The 27,048-nt window shown below is 40.3% G+C and overlaps 1 protein-coding gene across 3 annotated transcripts in view; it reads right to left on the bottom strand.

Moving 5' to 3' along the window:
• Nucleotides 1-27,048, bottom strand: part of FRMD3 (FERM domain containing 3) — a 293,937-nt gene that overhangs the window by 134,246 nt on the left and 132,643 nt on the right. For 2 of the 3 annotated variants that reach the window (XM_077905595.1, XM_077905588.1), the window contains exons 2-3: nucleotides 17,595-17,699; nucleotides 1,449-1,491 (exon numbers count right to left, since the gene is read on the bottom strand). In XM_077905595.1, coding sequence (XP_077761721.1) covers nucleotides 1,449-1,491; nucleotides 17,595-17,699 — 148 coding nt within the window. Of the gene's footprint in view, nucleotides 1-1,448; nucleotides 1,492-17,594; nucleotides 17,700-27,048 lie in introns of those variants that run through there. The other variant, XM_077905604.1, reaches the window with a different exon arrangement.

The following is a 27,048-nucleotide window of genomic DNA, read 5'->3' as shown; positions in this document are numbered from 1 at the left end:
GCCTGCTTCTCCCTCTACCTGTATCTCTGCCTCTCTCTCTGTGTCTTTCATGAATAAATAAATAAAATCTTTAAAGAGAGAGAGAGAGATTTAATTGACTTAGCCACCCAGGTGCCCCAGCAATATCTTTAGACATACTAATTCATTCTTATTATCCTGCATATCATTCTATATAGAGCTTCCAGATACTTCTGTCCTGCTATTTCTTTTTAGATTTTTCTCCCAATTCTATTCCAGCTTCACCACAACAGACTGACCTCTCTGGACTTCGCATGACCCCTGCTGCTTCCTGTTTCAACTTTCCTGCCAGTTCCTTCAACAGCCATGGCTCCCAGCAGCCATGGGTATCAGCCTTCCCCAGAACGACCTGGCTGTCTTTCCTGCACTAATCAGACAGAGTTTGCTTCTGAGAAATGGGGCAGGGAAGGAAAAGGAATGGAAAGGAACAAAGAGAAGAAGAGATAAGAGGGAGGGAACAAGAGGGGGAAAAAAAGAAGGTTAAGGAATAGATGTATTGGTTGCTAGTTTGCCATCGGCATTCAGTTTCTGCCTTTTCCGACTTAAAAGCCCTGCCCAAAATAATTTCTTTATATTTGAAAAAGGAAGGAATCCCTTGAATAATGGTAAGTGACATAATATGTGCTAAACTGATTTCCGATGAGAAACTGATTTATCTCCTATATTTCAGAGCCCTGGGAAAGTTGACATGGAGGGATAAATGGATTTCAGGGCAGGCAATGAATTTCTGAAGTGCATTTCAGAAGCCCTCCTCCAAATCATAAATAAAAGCAGGCTGACTACAGCCTTGCACAGATTACCAAGACAAAACACCATATCATCCTGGATCCAATCACAACACCCTCCTCACAACACCCAAAGTGGATGACCAGATGTTCTAGAAAGATGTTTCCCAAGGCAACTTCCCTAAGAGTTCATCAATTAAAAAAAAAAAAAAAAAAGCAGTTCAGAACAGGAGGGCTTGAAAGCAATTACTTGGGGGAAGAAATTATTGTAGGGAGTTTGAAGAGTAGAAAAGAATAATACAATCTTCAGTAAAGTCAGCGGCAAGAATCTAGTTTCAAAATACACCTAACTTTTCTCATCCCCTTAAAACTGCACCTCCCACCCTCAACCACTTACTAGCAATTCCCACAATCCAAAGGCACCTGGCACCTTGTGGTTATGTTTAACAGATCCTCAACCTAATTCCAATAATCCTGTTCAAATTTGAAATATGAAGGTAGGGCGATGGTAATAGTAACTGCAAGGAAGGCAAAGGCTAGCAAATAAGAGAACTCACTCACTCTCTCTCCAATGGGAGAGAGAGGCCCCCACCCACAGATCTTCAACTCCTGCCATTTCTTCCCTGGCAGCAGAAACTTTGTCAAGAAACAGAACCTATCTTTGGACATTTCACAGCAAAAGTGAAACCAGAGATTGACACTTACATTTCATTTGCTTGGAGATGGACTTGTTAGGTTCAAGCCAGTGCTAGGGAGAAAAAAAGCAGAGATTATGGGTCAAATGGCTGAACCATACGATGCATACTTAATAACTAAAAGAAATTCAATACAATCTTTTTCCAAAGCACAGTCTTGGTTCCCATAGATATTCCTCAAGGTTCCACCTTCTTCAGATCAACACAAATGATTCCATAATAAAAATGCAACAGGCAAGGGTATAAATTACAGAGAATTAACACTATGAGTAGTATTTGAGTCATACTAAGAGAGAAGAACTAGGGAGAGAACATACACTTCAACTGGATATTCTCGTGGCTCTAGTGGATCCTAGGTGATGGGGTTCCATTGCTCTGGGCAAGCCACAGATGGCTAAGGACTTTGATGTCCATGACCTCAAAGAGCCACAGTCCAAGACAGCTACAGTACCCTATTTCTCTGCCAGGTAGCCTCTGTTGTGAACAGTGGGACAAGTGAGCCTTAGCCCAATCATACAGAGGCAATTCTTCCTTACAGTAGGGAGGAACAAATGACTTTAAATATATCACTTCAGAGGCCTGAGATCATCCAGAAGAAACACTAGCTGTATCACAAAACAAAGAAGCCCAACGACCTCAGTAGCTCAGAATGGCATTTAGTGACAAGCATTTGAAGCAGATACCATGCTGATCCCAGCAGCCAGTTCACTCTACATGCTAAGAGCCAGGTAGCTTTTGATATCCCTAACCATGATGTCCCTGAAGCCACTTAGGGCATGCCAGGAAGCATCACTCTATACATCCACAGTTTATAAAGACAATAGGAGTGCCATTGGTATCCATCAGGAGGTTAGAGAACCCTCACTTGCCAGGCACTCATCACACTTGATACTAGAGAGGAAAGGAGGACACTTACCATCAGTGGAGGCTTACACCCTTGTGTCATCCAGTTAAGCCTCAGAGTTCTGTAACACCCCTACCTTTTGATATAAATGCATAACCATAAAATCTAGTAAGAGCTAGCATATGCTGAGTGTCTCCTAAATGCCAGGGCCAGCACTACCACCCCATTTGCAGATGAGAAATCAGGAGGCTTGGGACATTAGACAACTGGCCTGAGGTCACCTAGAGAATAAATGATAAAACCAGTGCACAGTGGGATTCCAGAGCACAGGCCCTTCACCTTGGCCATGCTGCCTCCCCAGAAGGTCTGCTCTAAAACACACTACTCTTGATAAACATTCCTTCTTTCCCCAGGAGTAGATAAATTGAGTGGCCAAATCAATAGTTTCCAATCCAGGGGGTAAGATCTCTGCAGTCTTCAAAAATTAGAAGAAAGGTCTTTTCACTATGTCAACATCAGGAAGAGTTTGACAGAAAACCACACATTCACTTCTAATGTATTACACAAACTGAAATAGCAAGTTTCTTTGATTCTGATCAAAATTATGTCTGTTTATTTTGAGAACCCTGTTTTTCTCCTCTTTTCATTTTTTTTAAATTGTGATAACATATACATCATATTCACCATCCTAATCATTTTTAAGTGCATAGTTCAGTAGTATTAAATGTATTCAAAACAGTGCACAATCATCACCACCATCCATCTCCAGAGCACTTTCACCTTGTAAAACAGAAACTCAAGTCCTAATAAACAGTCACTCTGCAGCCCCCTTTCTCCAGGCCCTTGGAAACCACCATTCTACTTTTGGTTATCTCCTTCTAGTCAAAAGTGATGTTTGGCATTCACACAGTTATCATTTAATAGTGGGGAAATTTCTCGATTGGACTACTTACTACCTGTATAACCGTGTACAAAATGTTTAACCTCACTCTCAATTTCCACAACTATCATATGGGAATAGCAATCATACCTACTTCACAGGGTTATTGCAAGGATTTTAAAAGTTAGTAAATACTAAACATGAGACACTTAAACGGTGCCTGGCACATGAAAAATATCAATAAGTCCTTGTTTGCTGATGCTTTTGTTAGTTAATAAGTATGGTTTCATTAGCAGACCACATCCCATGGAGGAGAATAATAAAAGGGGCATCAGATGATTATGTTCTAGAAATAAATAAGATAATTTAGAACTAAGGCAAGAAAAAATACCTACTGAGATCAGTATCTACTGCTACTGTCTCACAGAGAAAAATCACTAGTCATTTGGCCAATAAAGTCTGAAATACATTTTCTGAATTCCCCTTGCTTGGCATCCTTTGAACTCCTTAGCCCTTCTCTGCCTAACTGCGACCTGCCTCTCCTCCTCATCTCTGCTTACAGGGAGGACAAGTACATTTCATTTGATATGCCCATACAAGTTAGTGCCAATCTCCCAGGGCTGCAAAGAAGGATCCAAGTCTCAGTGAGAATGAGTACCATGATGGAATGGCAATATCTGCCATGGAGGGCTAGGGAACATGTAAGGGATGCCTGCAAGGTATCTTACCATCTGTGCCCTAAATAAATTATTTATTTTAAATGAACTGGCCTCCTCATTATCCTATGAAATACAGTTTCTGATGGATTCTGACCTTCCTCATCCTCTCAGCCTATTCACACCCTACCCTTGCCTCTCAAACCTTGTGCATCTTAATTACTTATGTCTATAGTGTGACCACTACATACTTTTCCCCAGGACAACTATTCTTCTGCAGTGAGATAGTCATGGGGTATAAAGCCCTAAGAAAAATAGGCTAGCAATAGTCATGTTTCAAGGGATTATAGGAAATCATTTCTTCAGAGAGGGTCAAGCTCAGTTCATGAACTTAATTTTAATTTTTATTAAAATTTAAAAATCTGACTGACCTATGGCCCAACAATCCCCTTATTTCCTAATTTGCCCATATGAACACAGAGGAACATAACAAGGATCCTCATTGCAAGATTATATTAAATTATAAAATATTAGAATATTAATGGCCATCATCAGGAAAATGGTAAATAACCTATAATCTGTTTATGTTCTTGATGATTCTTCAGTGTATTATAGGAGGTAGATCTTTATGTGTAATGTTATTAGACCTCTAAAGCACACTGCATGATGAAAAAAGTGAACTGCAAAATTTATAACTATGGCCACAGTTCCCAAATCATGCACTGACGTGCCCCAGGGAAAAGGAGTCATTCTAGATATCTTTCAGATATCCACCGTGCAAACTATAAGCTCAAGGAAGTTCCCAGCTCCAATATCAGATCATGCTATATTCCTTTTTATGTCATACTTTTTGCAATTCTGAGTTGCTGGTGATTGCTGTGATAAAAAGCAAGTACTATGCTAAAAGAGGCATGAGAGGTAATGAGTATGGAAGTATTTGATCTGGTCCCAGATTCTGAGGAAGCCAGGGGGCAGCCAACAGGGGACACATCCTGTTCCTGGGTAATGGTGGTTAAGAATGAACTGGAAATACTATTTTCATGTAGGTCATGTTCTAAATGGCCCCAAGGTGTTAGGATATAAATACCAAGTTTGTTGTCTCTAACTCTTATTACAGAGGGCACTATGAAATAAATACTTTTGACCTAGGGCACCATGAAATCATTACTAAGATACTAAGAGAGCCATAAATCAACAAAGTTTGGGAACCTCTGAACTATGGTATCATAGAATTAATGTGTTTTCTTTTTTAAGTAAAAAGTACAAACACTACCCTATATTTTCAAAGAATACATAATAAGTATCTAAATGTATTTTTAAAGATCTGAAATGAAACATGATAAACAGATAAGAGAGAGAAAACAGGAATTTAGAGGTGCTGCTCAAAAGAAACTATGACTTCTGTTTTATCTGTGATGTTTTAACTTCTGCTTTTTACATGTATTCATGCATTACATGAATAATTAGAAGTCAATATTTTTTAAAAAGAAAGCTAAGCTCTACTCAGGATAAAGGTGGATTTTTATGTAGTTTAGACTTATTGAGACTCAAGAAGAATTTCATATATAACAGGCAGATGTCAAGTCCAGCTAAGCCCCCCAGCTTTGGCACTGCAGTCCAATACAGAAGCCAGGAGGCATGCGTTCAAATCCCAATTCTGCCACTTATAGTGATGTGACCTCCAGTGAGTTTCTTCCTGTTTTCCCACTTACAGCATCATTGTAAGGTATAAGTAGGTTAACACATTAAGAAGTCCTTAGAACAGAGCTTAGAGCATAGTGAAGGCTTAGTAAACCCCAGCTGTTCCCACCTTCTTTGTGTTCACTCAGACACTCCCAAGTTGATGCAATGACCCCTCCTAGTGGGCCCACCTCTGGAACTCTCTTCTTCTAACACTCCCACCCCATCTGCCTTCTGTTCTACATGAAAGGTAATTAATTCTCCTCCCTTTTTTCCTTCTTCCTTTTAGAGTTGCAAGTTGGGCAATGAATTCAAATCTGAACCACACCAACAACTCCTGCTGTTACTATATGTACAGATGGATTACACGCCTTTGAAAAAGAAAGAACCATGATTCTGCGTGCTTGGCAATTAGACAGGAGGCTCAGAACATACACTGCATTGCTATTTCCCTTTCAATTCCTACTTGGAATATATGCTAGTTGTTGGTTTTGTTGGGTTTTTTAAAATTCTGCTTCCTTACTGGAAAGTGAAATTCCCTAAGAGAGGTAGAAAGAAAAGCCTGCCAACCAAATATCTGAATTTGCGGCTGGTTTACTATAGCTGAAACCTTTATTTCTTCAACTTACATTTAGAATAAGAATTCCAAAGACTAAAGAAGCTAAGATCCAATTACTGATTCTATCTAATGAGCTTCAGAAGTCAGATAAACCTGAGGAGGCACTCCTTCAGCATGATCTGAAGGTATCGGGAAGGTAGGTCTGCAGGGATACTGCCAGGGTTCTGCCCAGATGCCCTCAGAGGCCCTTTTCTCCTTAGTTATACAGCAGCTTGATCGTTCTTAGGAAGGCTGCCTCAGGTTCCTGGAACCCAATGCAGGGGAGAAGGAGCCTCCTCCACTCACATCTTCCCTGTCAGGTTAAGAAGTGACAGGTGGGGGAGGATAAGTACCTCTGCTCCCTTGCCCCTAGGCCAGGACAATTCTAAGGCATGACCTACACTCTTCCAGAGCTCCTCTGTGGCTTTCAGCCAAGTTCTCCTCTGTACAACTTTGTTCAACATCACACACTTGTGTGACCATCCACCCTTCTTTGTCTCAATCCCCCCAAGCTCCTAAAAGTCTTTTTTCCTGGGAAGATTTCCTAATAAAACTGAAATTTTCATCTCTAGATCCACTTCTGGGTACCATAGTCAAGACAGCCTCCCTACCAAAAACTGCCCTCTCTCCATGGCTTGACCCCCAGTAACCAGTATATCCTGCTATGAGAGGTTCCAATTTATTTTTTATTTAAACTCAATTTGCTGGGCAGCCCGAGTGGCTCAGTGGTTTAGTGCCACCTTCAGCCCAAGGCCTGATCCTGGAGACCTGGGATCCAGTCCCACATCAGGCTCCCTGCATGGAGCCTGCTTCTCCCTCTGCCGTGTCTCTGCCTCTCTCTCTCTCTCTCTCTCTCTCTCTTTCTCTTTCTCTGTGTGTGTGTCTCATGAATAAATAAATAAAATCTTTAAAAATAAAAAAATAAAAAATAAATAAACTCAATTTGCCAACATACAGTATAACACCCAGAGCTCATCCCATCAAGTGCCCTCCTCAGTGCCCGTCATCCAGTCACCCCATCCCCCCACCTTCCTCCCGTTTTGCAACCCTTTGTTGGTTTCCCAGAGTTAGGAGTCTCTCATGGTTTGTCTCCCTCTCTAATTTTTCCCACTCAGTTTCCCTCATTTGCTTAGAGAAGTTCCGATTCAAACAAGGTTTTCAGTCTGGACAATCTAGCCTGACCACATTTCAAGCCACCTCTTAGAACAAATTTATTTTGATTGATAGCAGCTTGAAGCAAAGAGAAGTTGAATGAAGCCTCACAAAGGGGTGAAAAGTAGGGTGCTGGCTAAGCCCTCTACTCTCTGATTCCCTCTTCTGTGGTCTTGGGGGACAGATTCCAGGACTCCTAAAATTCCTTCAGCTCTCACATTCTACATTCTATGAACCTGAAGTATGAGAACATTACCAACAAATGGTTCTTTTTAATTTTGCTAGGCTCTGTTACACTTAGCCTTAGATCATTCTTCTCTACCCCATCATAGAAATGGGGTATTTCTTTCATATTCCAACTTTGGCTTGTTTGGTGAGGGAGAGGAAGATGGGTGTGAGGTGGTGATTATGACTAAGTAGATTGATTTTTAATTTGGTAGCTGCTGAGCTAGGAAAAAAAAAAAAACTAAACAAAAAACCTCCCCAAAGTAAACAATATAACACACTTGGTTATCTTCAAGTGTTGGGCTTCTGTTGAAATTGATTCAGCCTGTGATTACAGAATAAATTATACACCCTTGGTGCCCTACACCAGAATAATGCATAGCTCCAATAAATGTCTCTTATCTCTTATCTTTCTCAAAACCCTTGGTGCCCTACACCAGAATAATGCATAGCTCCAATAAATGTGTTGAGTAACGAATGGGGCTTCAAACAAGAATGAATGCACCTCCCAAGCAGGAGATTGTTTTTCCCTTCAGAAGTAACCAGATCCATAATCTACCAATTCTCATCCTAGCCCTGAAAAGATGGCCTGATTCTCACATCTCACCTGGATAAAGCCCCAGAGTAACTCAGTCTCCCTGCATTATCTAGCCAATTTATGCCATTTCTAGGCCCTCTGGCCTCTACAGGGGAAAAAAAGAATGCCATCCAAATGAATGCAGCCTAGCAGTGTTCTGGGTCAGCCAATCAAAACTAGGCCCTAGCTCATTAGCTACCAGTAACCAGTGGTTTTCACTCCAGTTTCTTTTTTTTTTTTTTAAGATTTACTTATTCATGAGACACAGAGAGAGGGAGAGAGAGAGAGAGAGAGAGAGAGAGAGGCAGACACAGGCAGAGGGAGAAGCAGACTCCATGCAGGCAGCCCGACATGGGACTCGATCCCCGGTCTCTAGGATCAGGCCCCGGGCCAAAGGTGGCGCTAAACCTTCTGAGCCACCTGGGCTGCCCTTCATTCCAGTTTCAATGAAATCTATAACACAATGGCAACAACAGCAAAACTATCTATAGACTAGGCATGCTCACAAGTTATTGTCCTCCTGGCAGTAACCTAGGCAAAGAAACCTTTACTGCTTCAGTGCAATGTTTTTATTTCTTCAACCATAACTGCTCCTGCATTCTGGGTCCTTAGGGATAAGCAAAATAGAAGTAACAGCTGGGAGAAGAAACACCTAGGAAACAGAGGCAGAAACAGGAAGCCTAAGAAAGCATAAGCACCATTTTTTTTTTCGTAAAGTATCAGACAGTATAAATATTTTAGGTTTTGTGGCCCATATGGTCTGTCAGGACTACTCAACTCTGCCATTGGAACACGAAAGTAGCCAGAGACAACACATAAATGAATAGAAATAGCTGTGTCCCATAAAATGTTATTTACTAAACAAATGGGGGCCATCCTGACACCTGTGTGCCAACCCCTGTTCTACATCCAAGAAATCCTTAATGTATGTATACTTAAAAATAAAATAGTCTGAAAATACAATAGAGGTTATAAAAACACTCAGTGCTGTTTATTTTAAAGTACATGAAAACACCAAAAATGCAATTACAGAGGAAATGATGGGATTCCTTCAGGCTTGTTACATTGGAATTTACCACCATATAACACTTGCTGTCAAGCCACAGAAATTTCATATTGTTACCAAACTGTTCTAAGGTCAAAGATCTTCTAGCTGAAAGAACCATGAACCTTTCAAACTCTTTAAAGCATGTAGTAAAAAGACCCATCACATGTTGATAATATTGACTAATGCACTTAAATAACAACCCTATGGCATAGTTATTATTATTAGTGTTCCCATTTACAGATAAAGTAATTGAGGCATAGGTTAAGGAGGCTGTTCAAAGTCCTACAACCAAAAAAAAAAAAAAAAAAAAAAAAAAAAAACAAAGTCCTACAACCAGAGGTAGGATTTAACCCCGTCTTCCTGGCATCAAAGCTTTCAGCACCTGAGCAGTAATGTCCTCCAGCCTCCTTCCTTCTTGATGTTTTACACTATAGCCCATTCTTATAGTAAGTCTACAGCTACCATTGCTTCCAGAAGGTCTCTCTCTCCCCATTCTTTTCTTTCTACTCTGTATGTTCCTGGTCAATCTCCTTTGCTGGTTTCTCCTTCTAGACATCCTTTCTAAAAACTGGATAGTCTTTAGCTTTCAGATACTCGTCTTATTCTATATTCTTTCCCTTGGCTGTGCAGTATATTTCCCAAGGTTTATGGAAGTGAAAACCTCATGGGGTCCAAAATCTCCATGGGGGGCCTAAACCTCTTCATTGAGCTTCAAATCCATATTCCCAAGTATAGACTAAACATCTCTACCTCAACATTTCATAGGTATCCCAAATTCAACATGTCCAAAACTTACTACTTCCCGCAAAACACTCTTTATATGATTTACTTGGTTAAGTGGTTCCACTTGTACTTGGAGCCCAAAGGGGCCCTGCAAGAAGCTTAGACACCCAGCTAGACAGGCCATGTAGAGAAGCTCTGAGATCAAGAGTTGTATATTCCAGGATGCCACATGCAGAGGCAGGAGGGCCCCCAGCCCTACCTTCCAGCCATCTCCATCAAGGTTCCAGGAATATGAATGAAAACATATTGGACCCTCTGCCCCCCACCCAGAATAGATCAACTACCAGCTGCATACCACTGAGAGAGCCCAGTTAACACCATGTCAAACAGAAGAATCACTTTGCTGAGCCCTCCTCAAATATCTGACCCAAACAATCCTAGAATATGATAAAATTGTGTTCATCTAAGCCCCTGAGTGTTTGAGGAAACCTGTTACACAGCAATAGATAACCAGAACTCTTACTCCTTATTATGGAATGAATGGTTGCTCCCGAACCCCCACCAAATTCACATGTTGAAGACCTGACCCCCAATGTGATAGCATTTAGAAGTGGGACCTTTGAAGGTAATAACATTTAGAAGTCATGAGGGTGGAACCCTTGATAGAATTAGTGCCCTTATAAGATTAGTAAGAGAGGCCAGAGCACCTACATGCTCTCTCTCTCTCTCTCTCCCCACCCTGTGTGGACACAGGGAGAAGGCAGTCCTCTGCAAGCCAGGAAGAGAGTTTTCACTAGGAACCAAATCTGTTAGCATCTTGAACTTGAACTTCTCAGCCTTTAGAATTGTGAGGATTAAATGTCCTGCATACGCAGGTGTTTTCTTAGAGCATCCCAAGCTGACTAAGACACTCCTCATTATTACTCTCCATGGATATAACACAATTACAATTGAACTTGTAAAAGACATTTGCTTGAGCATGCATGAAAAAGAAAAGTCTGGTCCAATTGCCAATCCTTACTTCTACTGCTTTTATTTCTCCAAGTTTTATACATCATCTTTACAGTATAGTCTTCCTCTCAGCTTGACTTAAAAACTGTCTCTAGAGCTATTTGAAACTTCCAAACCTGCTGGTCTCCCATCAGCTCTGATGTTCTTGCCTGCTGGAAGCCTCTGGTGCGTGCTTCTCTGTCTACTGATGGAACTTAAACCTTACCAACCTAATTAATTCCTGCCCTCATCTGAACCAAGCCCAGGAGCTTCCCACCACCAAGGAGGAAGACTATCTTACCCTGAATATCTTCCTGTTTTTCCCCAACTCAATAAGGATAAAATGGCATTTTCGCCACGCTTATTCCTATGTCTGCCTATTGGCCCAAACAAGATAACCAGTTCATGTACTTGCTCCTTCCTCCACTAAAATTTGGACATCCCAGTTACCTATGACTTACAGATTACAACCTGTCATTATCAGGCATCCTCATACCTCCCTAGGAGAGGACATCAGGTGTAGACAGAGTCAATTATGAGCAACCATTTTAGTTCTGCTCTCTGCCGAAGACTATGACAATTTCCACAAATCTGTCAAGTTAATACCTTGGGCCACAATTGAACCATTAGACAAAATATCCAATTTTCAAGCTGTTAAGATACTGCTATGCTCCTTGTAATTTGAGTACTCTAAGTCTTTTCCCATAAAGCCAAGTTACTTGTCCATACCTCCTCCCCAAATAGGCATCCAAGTAGTCTTGATTTTTAATACCCCTGAGACATTAAAAACAAAAGTAGACTCATTAAGCAGACAAATTCATGACCAGTGACCTAAAGCAGCAGTACAATCCTTCTCTTCAGTGCAGGGCTGCCCTAAATGTAATGTACCACTCTTGATCCTATGTACAAGCATCTGTGAAGCAATTGTCCCCAAGAGCAAGAAGCAGCCTTCCAAAGGCAGGAGCAGCTGGTGGGACATAATGCTGTCTGGCTTCCTGGCATGAGCCCCAGAGTGAAACCTAAAATCATTGGGATTTTTTTTTTCATTCCATTCCATGTCCTCCTCAAAGGTACCTTTAGAAAAAGCAAACTGCTCTAACAGAAAAGGTCTTTTCCCATTATTAATAAAACTCATTGATAGGTTCACTAGTTCTTTCTGGCTACCAACATAGAAACCTCAGGGCTATAATTCTATCTGGGGGAAGAAGGCATCAGGGTTCAGGATGCCCTTGCATTTATGACTTTCCAGGTCATCCTATCAAAAGTATAGCCAGTGGCCACACGACATAAACTGCCCAAACACAAGAGTGTTGGAGGAGATTGCCACAGAGATGTTGATTTCCAAAGTGAATTTGTTGTCTTAGGGTATGAGCCAGAATGGTCCTTAAGTGAGAAAACTCAATGATACTGATGTAGTCAATGATACTGATGTAGGTCCTTGAGTGAGAAAAGTCAATAATACTGATGATCCCTTAGAAATAGGGAAGTTAAAATCAAAAGCACTGAGTCCAATCTTCCTGCAGACTGTAAACCAACACCCACAACTTAGTCCCAGTATAATTCCTCCTCTGACTGGGCTGGTTGGAAGGACAGGGAAGGGAGTACTTCCTGCCTTCTCAGGCCCTGGGAGTGACTTCTCTCTAGCTGGATTTGGGAAATGGGGAAAGGCAGAAAGAGGGAAAAGCCAGGACAATGGACAGCCTAAACCATAGTTATAGAAAACAGAATTACAAGGGGCACCTGGCTGGCTCAGTCAGAAGAGCATGGGCCTCTTGACCTCAGGGTTGTGAATTCAAGCCCCATGTTGGGTATAGAGATTACTAAAATAATAATAGTAACAAAACAAAGTAAGAAAACTGAATTATGAAACCCAGTTCATCATTTCCAAACTTCATATTCCCAAAGAGAAGCTACTCAAACACCTGAGAAGCAGTGGAGAGAATATGTTACATTTAAGAAAAAAATACCTGGACTTAAGTCAAGTACTACCTTCTCCTTTTAGAATTGTTTCTTCAAAGACTTCTAAGCTTATAGTCCCAGCTTTCTCTTTCAGTAAAATGAGAGGGACACCTAATCTCAGGCACTAAAATGATATGAGTTCTTCAGAAGAATATGATAGAAACTCGAGGGGATTTTTACTGACTGGTGTTCAATCTGCCTCTCCCTACATCAAAACTAATGGAAATTCTGAGCCCTTGCCATTAAAATAGCAAAAGACAGTCATCATTTACTGACTCAGTCTTCATCACTCTCAGAGCATATGGGGCATGAGACATCTTGTCAAACATATGGTGTTCCAAATGTAATAGTGCTAAATATTTAATATTCCCAATGGTTTACTGTAAATCAAGTTGTGAAGAGTTGTAGGCAAACCACCAACTCCCACACCAAAGGTAAGTTCCACTTCAGTTTTTCTAACTAACTTATTTTCTCTGTTGATTAGCTTTCTATCCAAATAATTCATCAGTTTTATTTTCCATTGAGAAAAAGTATGAGACCTGGTAAAACCACCAATGCTGGTCAATTGATCTCTGCTTAAAACTCCCTATCAGCATGTCTGTGTGCTTCTGGGCCCATTTTTCTAATTACTCAAGGCTCACACTTGTCTACCCAAAGATCATAATAATGGCCATCCTGCCTTTAAAAGAAGTTCTGAACATTTCTAGATTTTAGAGTTGCTAACCATGTTGTATTTCCTCATATGAATGCCTCACCTATGCCAAGCCAATGCACAATAATTATAAGAATCACAACAAAAATAGCATATACCATGTACTCAATATATACCATTTGTTAAACATTTGCATACTTTATCTTGAATTCCTATATCAACCCTACCGGTAGGTACTGTTATCTGTTTTAACCATCAGGACAGGGACTCGAAAAGGCTCAATAACTTGGTCAAGACCACACAGTTTATCCTTCAGGAGGGGTGGGATTTAAGGCACATCTTTCTGAGTACAAACAAAGTCCATGTGGTTTCATGTAGCAACTATTCTGCAACCCAAGTGGAAGCTATAGTCATACTGAATCCTCAGAATCAAAAGTCTCTAAAGGCTATGATGCGGGGGGAAAAATGACGATTCAAGCAGCCCTGTAAGCAATTTAATGGATACATCAGATAAGACAGTTTTGTTTTGAGTGCAGCCCACATTTTTTCCACTAATCTACTACCCAAATCTGGACACTAAACATTAAGCTAAACCAAGTCAAAATACTAAGAACAATGAATCACATCAACCTAAACACTTCTTTTTAACTTTAAAAAATAATTTTAGACATATGAAAAAGGTACAAACATAAGCACCCTCTTCCCCTAATGTTAGCATAATACATAACCAGACTACAATTATCAAAATTAAAAAACTACTACTAACACAATGCTAGTAACTGAACTACAGACTTAATCTGGAGTTCACGAATTTTCCCATGCCAGATTTTTCTCTGTTCCAGGATCCAGTCCAGAATCCCACATGGCCTTAGTTGATCTGTCTCTCTAATCTATGAGAGTTCCATAGTCTTTCATTACCTCAATACTTTTGAAGAATATAGGTAAGTTGCTTGGGAGAATATCTCTAGCTTCAGACTTTCCTATTTTTCCTCAAGATTTGAATGAAGTTATGCATTATTGGGGAGTATACCACAGGGACGATGTGCCCTCCTCAATGAAGGATAATCAGGGGATATGTGACATTGGAATGTCTTCTCACTGGTGATGTTAACCTTGATGGCTTGGTTAAAGTGGTGCCTACCAGGTTTCTCCACTATAAAGTTAGGCTTTCTCCCTTTATAATTAAAAGATATCTGGAGGAGGGTGATGGGGAGAGGTACTTTGAGACTATACAGATATGTTGTTTCTCCTCAAACTTCTGCCCACTGATTTTAGCATTCATCAATGAATCTTGCACACAACTATCATTGTGATATTCCCTCAACCCTCCCACACTTATTAATTGGAATTCATCTGTAAGGAAGAGCTATCTCTTCTCCCCTTTTTATTTATTTATTCAACTACTTATATCAGTGTGACTCATGAGTATTTTACTTTATAGATTATAATCCAATAGTATTGTTATTTATTTTTGTCACTCTAATTTTCCAGTTTCAGCTACTGGCAGCTCATTCAGGTTAGCTCTGTGACTTTCTAGTGACCTTTTATTTTTGATCAGTTTCTTACTTTCTGGCACCACAACATGCTCCAGGCTTATCTTGTGATTTTCCTGCCTCTGCCCTAGAATCAGACATTTTTTTCAAGCAGCCTTTGTTCCTTTTATTAGAAAATGATATTTAGAAACCAAATCTAGGGGGTTGGCGTGCTCATTGCTACTGTGGTGTCATTGCTTCTAGGCCATCTCAGAAACCAGACCTTGGAACAGCATACATATGCGTACTAGCCCACATGCACACATGCACATCTATATTTCTGTATCTATGTATATATTTTTTAAAAACCATGAGTTCATACAAACATCTGATTCCAATTCTAAAGATTTCTCTTAATAGTTTATCCAGTATCTCCCTGATGACTCAAGAAATAAGAAAACAACTCTTGCATTTAAGTGGTTTCCAGATATTATCTACTCTAAGAGTCAGCAAATTATGGCTAATTGCCTATTTATAAAATACTTTTATTGGAAAGAAGTTTCACTAGAACACAGTTATATCCATTAATTTTGGTTTTGTCTATGGCTGCTTTCCACTAGAATAAAATAATTGAAAAATTATGACAGCAGTGGTATGCATCACAAAAATGAAACCATTTTCTACATTTTCTATCTGGTCCTTCACAGAAAAGGTCTAAAAATCCCTGGTCTAGGTTATGTTTCAGATTTTCACTTGGGAGATAATTAGAAAGAGTGTGGGTCCAAATACCATCCTTCCACCATTAATGACTAGCCCTGTAGCCTTAGACAAGCCACTGACTCTCTGCACCTCAGTTTTCCCCTTCCTTACAGTGTGGGGAAGACTAGAGACCATGACAGTAAAATTCCTGGCATATGACAGATGCTCAACTAATAGTAGCTAGAATTACTTCCACGGGCTGCTTGTTTAGAGTTTAGGATGGAATTTTGCACAAAAAGAATCTATATTCAGTGGTTATAAAACTAATATAGTCCACAGAGTCTGTTTGCTCTGCAGGGGTTTGAACCATAATCCTAAACTAAATACTTACTCCATTACTTACTAGCTATAGAACCTTGGGCAAGTAACAATATCTTTGAATCTGTTTCTCTCTCCATAAAAGGATAATATCTTCATAAGCCACAAGAAACTATGTCTATGAGTATCTTTCTGCCATGATCCCCAATACCAGCCTGAAGACCAACGCTGGGATGGCTATGTCAAAAGTAGAATCAGCCACCTGGGTGGCTCAGTAGTTGGGCGCCTGCCTTCAGCTCAGGTCATGATCCCGGGATCTGGGATCGAGTCTCACAGCAGGCTCCTTGCAGGGAGCCTGCTTTTCCTTTGTCTGTATCTATGCTTCTCTCTCTCAGTCTGTGTCTCTCATGAATAAATGCATAAAATCTTAAAAAAAAAAAAAGTATAATCAGTATGTGCTAAAATACATGTTCTTGGTCCTAGCCCCAAGGATTCTGATACAGGAGGTCCAGAATAGGGTCCACACTCAGCATTATTAGTAAAACCCTAAGGTGATTTTGTTGCAGAGCCAGGTCTGGGAACCACTGTCAACAGTAGGAAATGCCACATGAATCCCCTCTGTGACCTCACGTCAGCCCTACATCCTCACTAGTATCCTGCTACTCCCTCTCATTTGGGTAAATGTTTGACCCATTAGAGAGTTCCTGCAAGTGCTATAGGAAAGCAAAATCTCTTTCTGAGCCACTGCATTGTATATGTTTATAGAAGATTAGGTCTTACTGGACTCTAAAAGCTAAGTATGATTCTCCACATTTCAGAACAAAATCTAATCTATTCCTTAAACAGCCTGTTCCTTTACAAAATACACTCTGTAAGCTTCTCCTCATTGTATTGGGTCAGTAAATATGAAACTAAGAGCCAAGTGGAAAGGGAAGAGAGGAGAGAAAGATGACCAGGAACACCCACAGGAGGACCAAATTAAAGAAGACAGAGTGGACCCGTCTCCGCCCCCCGCCCCCCGACTCCAGACCACCTATAGCTAGACCCTTTCACACACACTGACTTGCTTGGCAGTGGGGAAGGGTAAGAAGCAGAGATCAAAGAAGGTATAGGGCCTCCTAATCCATATCTAGGAACCACAGAAGGGTTGCAGAAATGGGAAACCTCAGGTGGTGGGAGCTGGGATGGATATTCCTGGGACCTTTTTTTTTTTTTTAATTTTTATTTATTTATGATAGTCACACAGAGAGAGAGAGAGGCAGAGACACAGGCAGAGGGAGAAGCAGGCTCCATGCACCGGGAGCCCGACGTGGGACTCGATCCCGGGTCTCCAGGATCGCGCCCTGGGCCAAAGGCAGGTGCCAAACTGCTGCGCCACCCAGGGATCCCTCCTGGGACCTTTTGGATGTAAGGGACATATATCCAACATATGTCACAAACATATATATGCTGGTACAGTACCCAACTCAAAAAGTAAGACTCCCCTGCTCACTCTAACAAAAATTAACAGATAGCAACAAGGGCAGGTATACCCAGGAACAAGGATATAATGAGGGCTGTTAAAATTACTGGGTTTCAAAGAGCAGCTTTGAAACTATCATGATTGCTCTGAAAGGAACTTCTTTGGTCACCCACAGTGTGAGTCACTCCCCCAAATGGGTCCAGACAGAGGTTGGCTCTTACCCGTTGCTTCTCTGGGTCCACAAAACGAATGCCAAAATAGTCCTTCTCCAGCAAGCTGTAGTAATTGCAGATGTGGTCAATAAGAAACTGCCCTTTGGTCTCCCTCTGCAAAAAAAAGCACATTTAAGTTTCAGCCAGAGCTCACCTTGTACATTCATGTCTAAAATGTGCCTCATTTACCCCATAGGTCTGCACTTAGAGAAATGGATTAGCCCACTCCAGTCCCTGAAGCAGGGGCTTCTACACTCTTAACTACAATCCACAGTGAGCAATGTATTTTTACACTGTGGACCATTACACACACACACACACACACACACACACACACACAAAATCAAAGGAATGCTAAAAAGAGAGCCAAAGAGACACCAAACCACACCCTCCACAGATGCAATGTACTCTAATATGTTCTATTTTATTCTGCTATGGGCCATTTAATTTATTTAAAGCTGTTTATGACTCTGAACACTGACTTAACAACTCAGTACCTAGTGGAGCCCCACAGTTCACAAACCCACATATAGTACACCTGAGTGTTTGTCATAATTGCACAGTAGGTATTCATTCATTTAGTTTTCATAACAATCCTAAAGAAACAGATGCACTGAGAGGTTAGGTGGTCTGCCCAAAGTCACACAACCTGTACAGAGCAAGGTAGGATTTGACCCAGGCCACCTGGCTATAGAATCTGGGTTCCTACCACAACACTTTGTCTCCACTGCAACTCTGCCAAAAGGCCCAACCTGGATGGCATGAGACTACAGTGAATAGTATTAGATGGAACACCCTGCTTCTCATCAGGAAAGGTAGAAAATCTGCTGCTTTGGGCCTCAAAGCCAGTGCACCACATCCATAAGGGATGTGGTATGTGGCGGGGGTGGGAGAAGGGCAGACTGGGACAGGCCCAGGTGACCTTGGGCAAACCCCCCAGCTGTTTCACATGGGCAAAATGACCCCATTAGATTATTTTTCCTTCTAAAATTCTATAAATGAAAGATTTGTCAGCCGAATCTGATTAAGATGAATACCATTACCAAAAACACCCTGTTAATAGCAAGGACTCTTCCAAGCCCTCATCAGGATATTTGATAAGATTAATTTCTGCTTCCATCAAAGTTGCTGACAGACCCATGGAACATTTTAGGGGTGGAATGTGACCTATAAAAACAAAAGAAGAAATTAGAGACATTAAGTTAGCCACTCTTCCAATCCACTAAAAATAATTTTGGAAGAGGTTTGATCGGTTCATTAAAAACTACTAGCATCAGCTCAAGAAGTTGATGAAAAAGCCACTCACTGATCTGGGATGTACCACTCTGAATAAAGAACAAGGGCATATAAGCACATATTGTGATACAAAGCCCAGATTCTCCTGAAATCATGTTGAGTTCAATTTGGAATAAACTTTGAGCCTTTGCTTCCTTTATAAGAGAAACCATCTGATGTAGCTCAAAAGGGACAAAGCATTAAAATGGAATTTGTTTTTAGATTTCTCTAATTGTTTTTAACCCTGGAAGCTCAAATGGCAAGCTATATCTGATGACAGCTGAATCTACTGCCCAGAATATAATCAATGGATTTAGTTTCTGTTACAGATTTACACTGTAATGCATCCATAGTTAAGAGGCTGTTGAAGAATCAAATCACTGAATATAACATGCGAGTCTGTCATTTTCTGATTGTATTGCCAAGCTCTCTGCATTAAGATTTACTATGGTGGACGGCCCCCACCACATGCGAGACACACAAGATTATGTGGGTCAAACCAATGCTTTGTAATGATGTGGGATTGAGCAGAACTTGATTGTGCCTGACAGCTAGCATTTTGCCCTGAGGATCTACTCAAAACAGCAAAGTTTTTTTTAAAATGATTAAACACATCAACCAATACATACTCTCATATTATATAAGACCCTTGAGAAAAGGAAATGCCACTGTAGACATTGTGTTGAGTAGAATACACAAGTGTGGCTGAAACAAAATTGATACCTTCCACAAAAGCAAGTGAGGCCAGTTTCCATGCTTCCAAGCCACCAAGCCCCTGTTCCTAAAAGCACTGCCCACAGACCAGCAATACTGCAGAGCAGTAGCCTCAGCATCACCCAGGAGGGAGCTTGTTGCAAACACAGAATCTCAAGCACAGCTCAGACCAACTGAATGTAATATGCATTTTAGCAATAGCTCCTGGTTATTTACATGTTCATTCATTTTGAGAAGCACTGGTCTAGGGAAATGTCCCCCATGTGTGAGAAGTGCAAAAATTGTACCTGTCTGCAGACTGCACTAGAAAAAAACAAAAACAAAAAACAAAAAAAACAAAGCCCTTTTTCCCCATGGAAAATTGTCTATTCCTCAACTCACAAAAATGGAACTGTTTTCCATTCTCAGGAATAAAAATTGCCCCTGCATCTACAGGCTGCCAGCCAGCCAGCCTCGTCATCTTGAGATGCTCTTTGTCGCTGATTCATGCCAAGAAAGCCAGCTTACAGCCTCGCATTCTGCTCTGCTCTGCCTGGAAATCTGGACAATGTTCTTTAGGCACTTAACTTCATATTATTATCAGTTCGGTGCATGAAGCACAGTTCTTACACTAAAAAGAAAGACCACCCAGACCCAGTACCAAGGATCAGAAGAGCTCATTCAGTGCCAGGTGTGTGAACCCAGGTCCAGTTGCCAGTTCCATATATCTCATAGCAGGGGAGGGCCTTGGGATGAACAAGGCCTCCCAACCCCCACTCCTGGAACTCTGTTGAACTGACCTAAATCTTCCATTTGCTTCCTCCTGAGCTTCCTGAGAGTAGAAGCCACTGCTCACCACCCTGCCTGGCACACTGGAAGTTATTGAAGGAATAAATGAGGCATTGCTTTTTCTCATAGAAAACCTGGGATCTAGGAACAGATGGGTAGCCAATGGAAGACACAAACATCCTCGAGGAGATGGAGATCCCACAAACATAGTGGAATTAGCCAGCTGTCACCTAAATCCTTCTAGGTCTATGCAGAGAAGTAGTTATCAAAGATTTCAAGTGCAAGACTTCCATTTTTAATGTCAAAATTTTCATTCTCCCACAAGACAGCAGCTGTACGTTCAATACTGACTGAATGGAAGAGGGGGGAATCCAAAAAGCTTATATTAACTCTTTATAGCTATTACCCAAGTTGTGTTTTACCACAACAGTAGCACATAAGAAAAACATTAGGACATAAGTATGTGATATGTGCCTTAAGACAGTGCCTTAGGTTTAGACTTTAGATGCTACCTTTAAATGAGGTTATACAGTAGGTCTCAGAAATGCCCTGACATCATTGAAGAAACACTGTATTCACCTCACATGTTTAAACTTATGCCCCAGTACTGGTTGTCATCACCTAGAGCACACTATGGATTGATTTACAAATACGGTGCTAAAATATCATAAATAAAATCATATTTTTTTTCAACTATAGTTTATTTAATGTGTTTAAAAAAAAAAAAAAACACAGGAGAGGGCCAGGTCCTCTCTCCACCTTCTCTGCTCATTTTCTGATAATTCTTGGTGTGTGTGCATATCCCTGAATTTCTTGCAATAATCCCATATTCTCTCAGGGCCTTCTCTCATAGGTTGGAAAGGAATCTAATTTTTGTAATTACAAACTAGCTGTTTTTCAAAAAAAAAAAAAACCCACCTCTCATCTCCACCTGAAAGTATGTACTGGAAAAAAAAAAAAAAACAGCCACTATGTTAGAGTTCTGTTAGTCGGCTGACCTAAAGCAAGTCATGAAATCTGAGACTTCGTTTCTTCTTGTGTAAAAGAGAAATAATGGTAACTTACAGAGTAACCTATTCGGGTAGATTTGAGACTCATTCATATATTTGTTAAATATCTATTTTGCAAGACATTGGGATGGGCATTTGAGATAATGAATGAAACACAATTTTTAATCTCACAGGTCTTAAAGCTCTAGTTTGTATAATATGAAAGCATTTTGCAAATGGCAAAGCACATACCATGGTAAAAGGTCATTAACAATAATATTCATGAACAATAATAATCTGAATCTTAAATCTTTGTATCCAATTTCATAGATCCTTTTAGATACAAGGAAGGTAAGAGGAATAGTCTTTTCCTCCCAGGCCTGGCCTCTGGGGAAGGAAAACTGAACAAAGAGACTAAGAACTCAATTCTGTTGCTTAACTCCTCTTGCAACTAATTGCTGATGATACATTTAGATGCATTTAGATGATGCAACTCTAGTTCTACTGAAGTAAAAACAACAAAATGTTTGTGCTTAAAGAAGAAGAGCAAGAAAAGAAGAAGAAGAGCAAGAGAACTCAATTGGCTAAATCAGCTATGGCTGGTCTTCAGAGAAAAAGCATGGCAGATTTCAATCCCTACTTCCTCAATCTCTAAACCAAGACATTTCACTACCTTTTAGATACTGGTTAAGTGAGAAGAGTACCAATCCCAAACTACTTAATGTATCGCTATAACTCAAGGTTTAGAGTTTGAATAGGTACCTTCAGGAATAAAAGTATAAACCTCATGATAGGTACTATTCATTGAACACTTATCATACACCAAGAATTGTGTTACATACTTTGTATTTAATATCCTGACAACGCACTGATGTAGCTAACATTCTCCCCATGTTATAGACATGATGCTCACTTTAACTGTGAACTTTCAGGACTGCCAGCAAAATTCTTTGTTGTTTCAACTAGTAAAAATTGGGTTTGCTGCTTATTGCACCCAAAATTTTCACCCAAGAAAGAAGGTGAATCAATAGGGCCAGCAGGAAACACTATCACAGAGATTATCAACTAATGAACCAAGCAGCTGAGTCCATCTACCATGTTCTATTTGACCAACATAGTATTTTTGTATCTCCAAAATGAGAACCTGCTCAGAAAATCTGGATCCTGGCTGCTTTTGAAAAGCTGGAGGATCTAGAAGCTGGACCATAAAGGTCTGCTGGAGCTCAGTTGCAGATCCCCTTTCCATGCGGAGTGAACCTTGCAGTTTACACTCCCACCTGCCCTAGGGTCTTCTACATCTTCCATTTCTCATATTTCCCTGACCCTTAGAAAAATTTGAGTTTACAACCCTGATCTGAGGCAAATTAGAGGCTTTCAAAGTGTTCCTTAGGTTTTCCTTGAAAATACTTAGGAGCATCCTCACAGCCAGAAAAGGTCCTCAGTGGATGCAGCTTGAGCTGCTCCCTAAGGCTGTATAGCCACTGAAGTCCTAGGACCCTTCAGCAGGGAAGAAGGGTCCAATACAGACCAGAGACTTTAGGGAGGAGCACAGGTATGAGGGGAGTAGGCAACAACTACAAGAATCTGAAACACAAATCTAGGACACTGGGAATAGTTCACTCTGGGGCAGGAACTAAACCTCTCCAGGAATCCTCTATGACAAACACAAGTGGGACTACCAGACCTTGTCTGCTAGTAATTAAGGCCTTGAGACTTTTGTTCAAAGGGCTCTGTTGCTCAGAATCCTATGTTCACATGAGTTACTCCTTCTGAAAGGGGCAGCCTGTACAGATACACATTTGGGGGAAGTACAGAATTATCTGTCTCTGCTGATTCTTTTACAGGAAAGGAAGAATTCAATTCCCATCTGGATATCTAGAAACTCCAAAGGGGCTTCTAGACAATTATAAGGCCCTGAACAGTAAACTGAATGCCATCAGGGGTAGGTCTTCTCCCTAGAAGTTGCATTTCTTTTGTGAATTAAGGTCCTCATTCCATTGATTTTCACAGAGAGATAAACAGTAGTTTATCAGAGAAACTGGTAAACTAAATAGTTCTGCTTCTATTGTAAAGGACAAGCATTAGTTAATTTAAGAAGTATTGTGACTTGAAGCATCTGGGTGGCTCAGTCAGTTGGGCATCTGACTCGGTTTTGGCTCAAGTCATGATCTCGGGGGGGTCATGGGATCAAGCCCCCATCAGGCCATGCACTCAGTGCAGACCCTGCTTGCCCCTCTCCCCCTGCTCCTTCTCTCTCTCTCTCTCTCAAAAAAAAATTAAATAAATAAATAAATAAATAAATAAATAAATAAATAAATGCAATATTTTTAAAAAAGAAATATTGTGGCTTGATTGAACCTTTTTATAAGCACTGTTTATTTCTCTGCTAAAAAACTTCAAGCATATTTGCATAAATGTGTACATTTTGTTATGGTAGGCACCATGGATTTAACCAAAACAGAGCTTTTCTTTAGAAAGAAATTCACTTTTATAATTGGATTTTAAGTAGCAAGTATTACTTTGTTAATTGTTCCTTCCCATTGTAGACATAACTGGTATTTGATATCTGGCTGGGACATTCATTCAGAAAATGGCAGTATCCCAAGACAGTGAGGAGAGAAGTAATATTAAAGCTGTTTAAATAGGAGGAAATGTAAAGAAAGAACAGAGGGGACCCTCATGGTTGAACCTGTGATTCTCATACAGATTAAAAGTTAGTTTTGATTTGATGGGGAAAAGAGTCTCTTCAATAAATGGTGCTGGGGCAGCCCCGGTGGCCCAACGGTTTAGCACTGCCTTCGGCCCAGGGTGTGATGCTAGAGATCTAGGATCGAATCCCACATCTGGCTCCCGGCATGGAGCCTGCTTCTCCCTCTGCCTGTGTCTCTGCCTCTCACTCTCTCTGTGTCTGTCATTAATAAATAAATAAAATCATAAATAAATAAATAAATAAATAAATAAATAAATAAATAGTGCTGGTAAAAGTGGACAGCTACATGCAGAAGAATGAAACTGAGCCACTTCCTTAAACCATACACAAAATAAACTCAAAATGGACTGAAGACCTAAATGTGAGACCCGAAACCATAAAGCTCCCAGAAGAAAATAGAGGCAATAATCTCTTTAAGAATGGCCATAGCAACATTTTTCTAGATAGGTCTCTTAAGGCAAAGGAAACAAAAACAAAAATAAACTATTTGGGCTACACCAAAATAAAAAGCTTTTACACAATGAGGGAAACCATCAATCAAAGGCAACCAACCAAACATGAGAAGATATTTATTTGTACATTATATATCTAATAAGGGGCTAATATCCAAACTATATGAAGAACTATGACTCAAGACCAAAATAACCCCAAATAATCAAATTTTAAAATGAGTAGAGGAGGGGCACCTGGGTGGCTCAATCATTTAAGCATTTGTCTTTAGCTCAGGTCATGATGCTAGGGTTCTGGGATTGAGCCCCATATCAGGCTCCCTGTATGGCAGGGAGCCTGCTTCTCCCTCTCCCTCTGCCCCCCCCCCCCACACACACTTCTCTCTCTCTCTTTCCCTCTCACTCCATCTCTCTAATAAATAAATAAAATCTTTTTTAAAAAAATGAGCAGAGGACCTGAATAAACATTTTTCCAAAGACTTAGAACAAGCTGTGTGGTCAACACACACATGAAAAGATGCTCATCATTCATTATCAGGAAAATGCAAACAATGGAATATACTCAGCCACTAGAAATGACAAATACCCACCATTTCCTTCGATGTGGGTGGAACTGGAGGGTATGATGCTGAGTGAAGTCAATCAGAGGACAATCATTATATGGTTTCACCCATATGAGGAATATAAAAAATAGTGAAAGGGATTATAGGGGAAAGGAGAGAAAATGAGTGAAAATATCATTAAGGATGACAAAATACGAGAGACATCTAACTCTGGGAAATGAACAAGGGGTAGTCGAAAGGAAGGTGGGGGGGGAGCTTGGAGTAACTGGGTGATGGGCACTGAGGGGGGCACTTGGCAGGATGAACGCTGGGTGTTATGCTATATGTTGGCAAATCAAACTCCAGTAAAAAATATATTAAAAAAGAAAAATGCAAACCAAAACCACAATGAGAAATCACCCCACACCTGTCAGAATGGCTAGAATCAAAAAGAAATAACAAGTGTTGGTGAAGATGTGGGGAAAGAGGAACTCTGGTGCACTGTTGGTGGGAATGTAAATTGGTAGAGCTATGGTGGAAAACCATATGAAGTGTCCTCAAAAAATTAAAAATAAAAATACCATATGACCCAGTAATCCCACTACAGGGTGTTTACCCAAAGAAAATTAAAACCCTAAATCAAGAGGACACAAGTATCCCTCTATTTATTGCAGCAGTATTTACAATACCCAAGATATGGAAGAAACCCAAGTGTCTAGCAATAAATGAATGGATAAAGATGTCAAACACACACACACTAGCCATAAAAAATGAGATCTTGCCATCCACAATGACATGGATGGACCTAGAATGTATTATGCTAAATGAAATAAGGTGAATTAAGTCCGAAAACTATCATGATTTCATTTATATGCAGAATCTAAAAAACAAGACATAAATAAAAAGCAGAAACAGACCCATAAATCATAAATACAGAGAACTGATGGTTCCCAGAGGGGAAGGGTAGGTGGGCAAAATAGGTGAAGGGAGTGGAAGATACAAGTTTTCAGCCTTGAAATGAGTAAGTTACAGTAATAAATGGTAGAGCATAGGGAATACAGTCAATGGTATTTTAGTAGTGTTATACAGTGACAGATGGTAGCTACACTTGTGGTGAGCATAGCATAATGTATAAACTTGTTGAATCACTATGGTATACACTTGAAACTGTACTATTGTGTGTCAATAAGTGATATTGTACGTCAACTATACTTAAATTTTAAAAGTTGCTTTGATTTTTATTATTCAAGTATCTTCAGATGTATAAAAGATAAAGCCAAGGCTTCAGGAAGCTGAAGTACCTAATTCTGAATATATATCTTCTATATAGTAATTGTATATTGTGGCTAAGATAAATGAAAATACAGGCTTAGATACATTAAAGACATTTTTGTGCACAACAAATAATCATATGTTAGGGGAGGGGAGGATTATAGCAGTGACCTGAAAACCAAAAGATAACAAAACTACCAAAGCCAGACACTCATGGCAGGGAAGAAGGCAGGGAATCAATAGTTTCCTGAAAGTAAGTACGTGGCTGCAAAAATAAAAGGCCAAACACAAGTGGCCACCTAGCCTGTTGAGGCTCACTGGCAGAGGCAAAACCCAACTGCTTACCTCAAGTCCCTGGTGGCCTCTACACCCTCTGAGAAAACAGAAATATACTGCCTTTCTCACAGCTAGAGGCTTAGTAGGCTGGAGAAATTTTAATAAGCCCTAAAGAAGAAAAACAAAGAAGTAGTACATCCATGAAAAGAAACAGCAGCCACAGCAGGTTGACTACTTTATTGTCTGGGTCCTGAAAGGTGTCTCCTGAAGGACTGTCACAGTCAAATAAGCCAGCAGGGTGCTTTGCACTTGGTGATGTTTCCTTCTCTTTGCTTTTCTTTGGGGTGTTTTTGCCTCTGTTACCTCGTCTATGATCCACATCTTTCATTATTTTTTTTAATTTAAATGCAATTTGCCAACATATAGTACCTCATTAGTTTCAGACGTAGTTTTCAATAATTCATTAGT

The sequence above is a fragment of the Canis aureus genome, chromosome 1 (assembly GCF_053574225.1).
Source record: "Canis aureus isolate CA01 chromosome 1, VMU_Caureus_v.1.0, whole genome shotgun sequence".
NCBI lineage: Eukaryota > Metazoa > Chordata > Mammalia > Carnivora > Canidae > Canis > Canis aureus.
The sequence above is the reverse complement of the archived record's forward strand: the minus strand, read 5'-3'. Positions and strand labels throughout refer to the sequence as shown.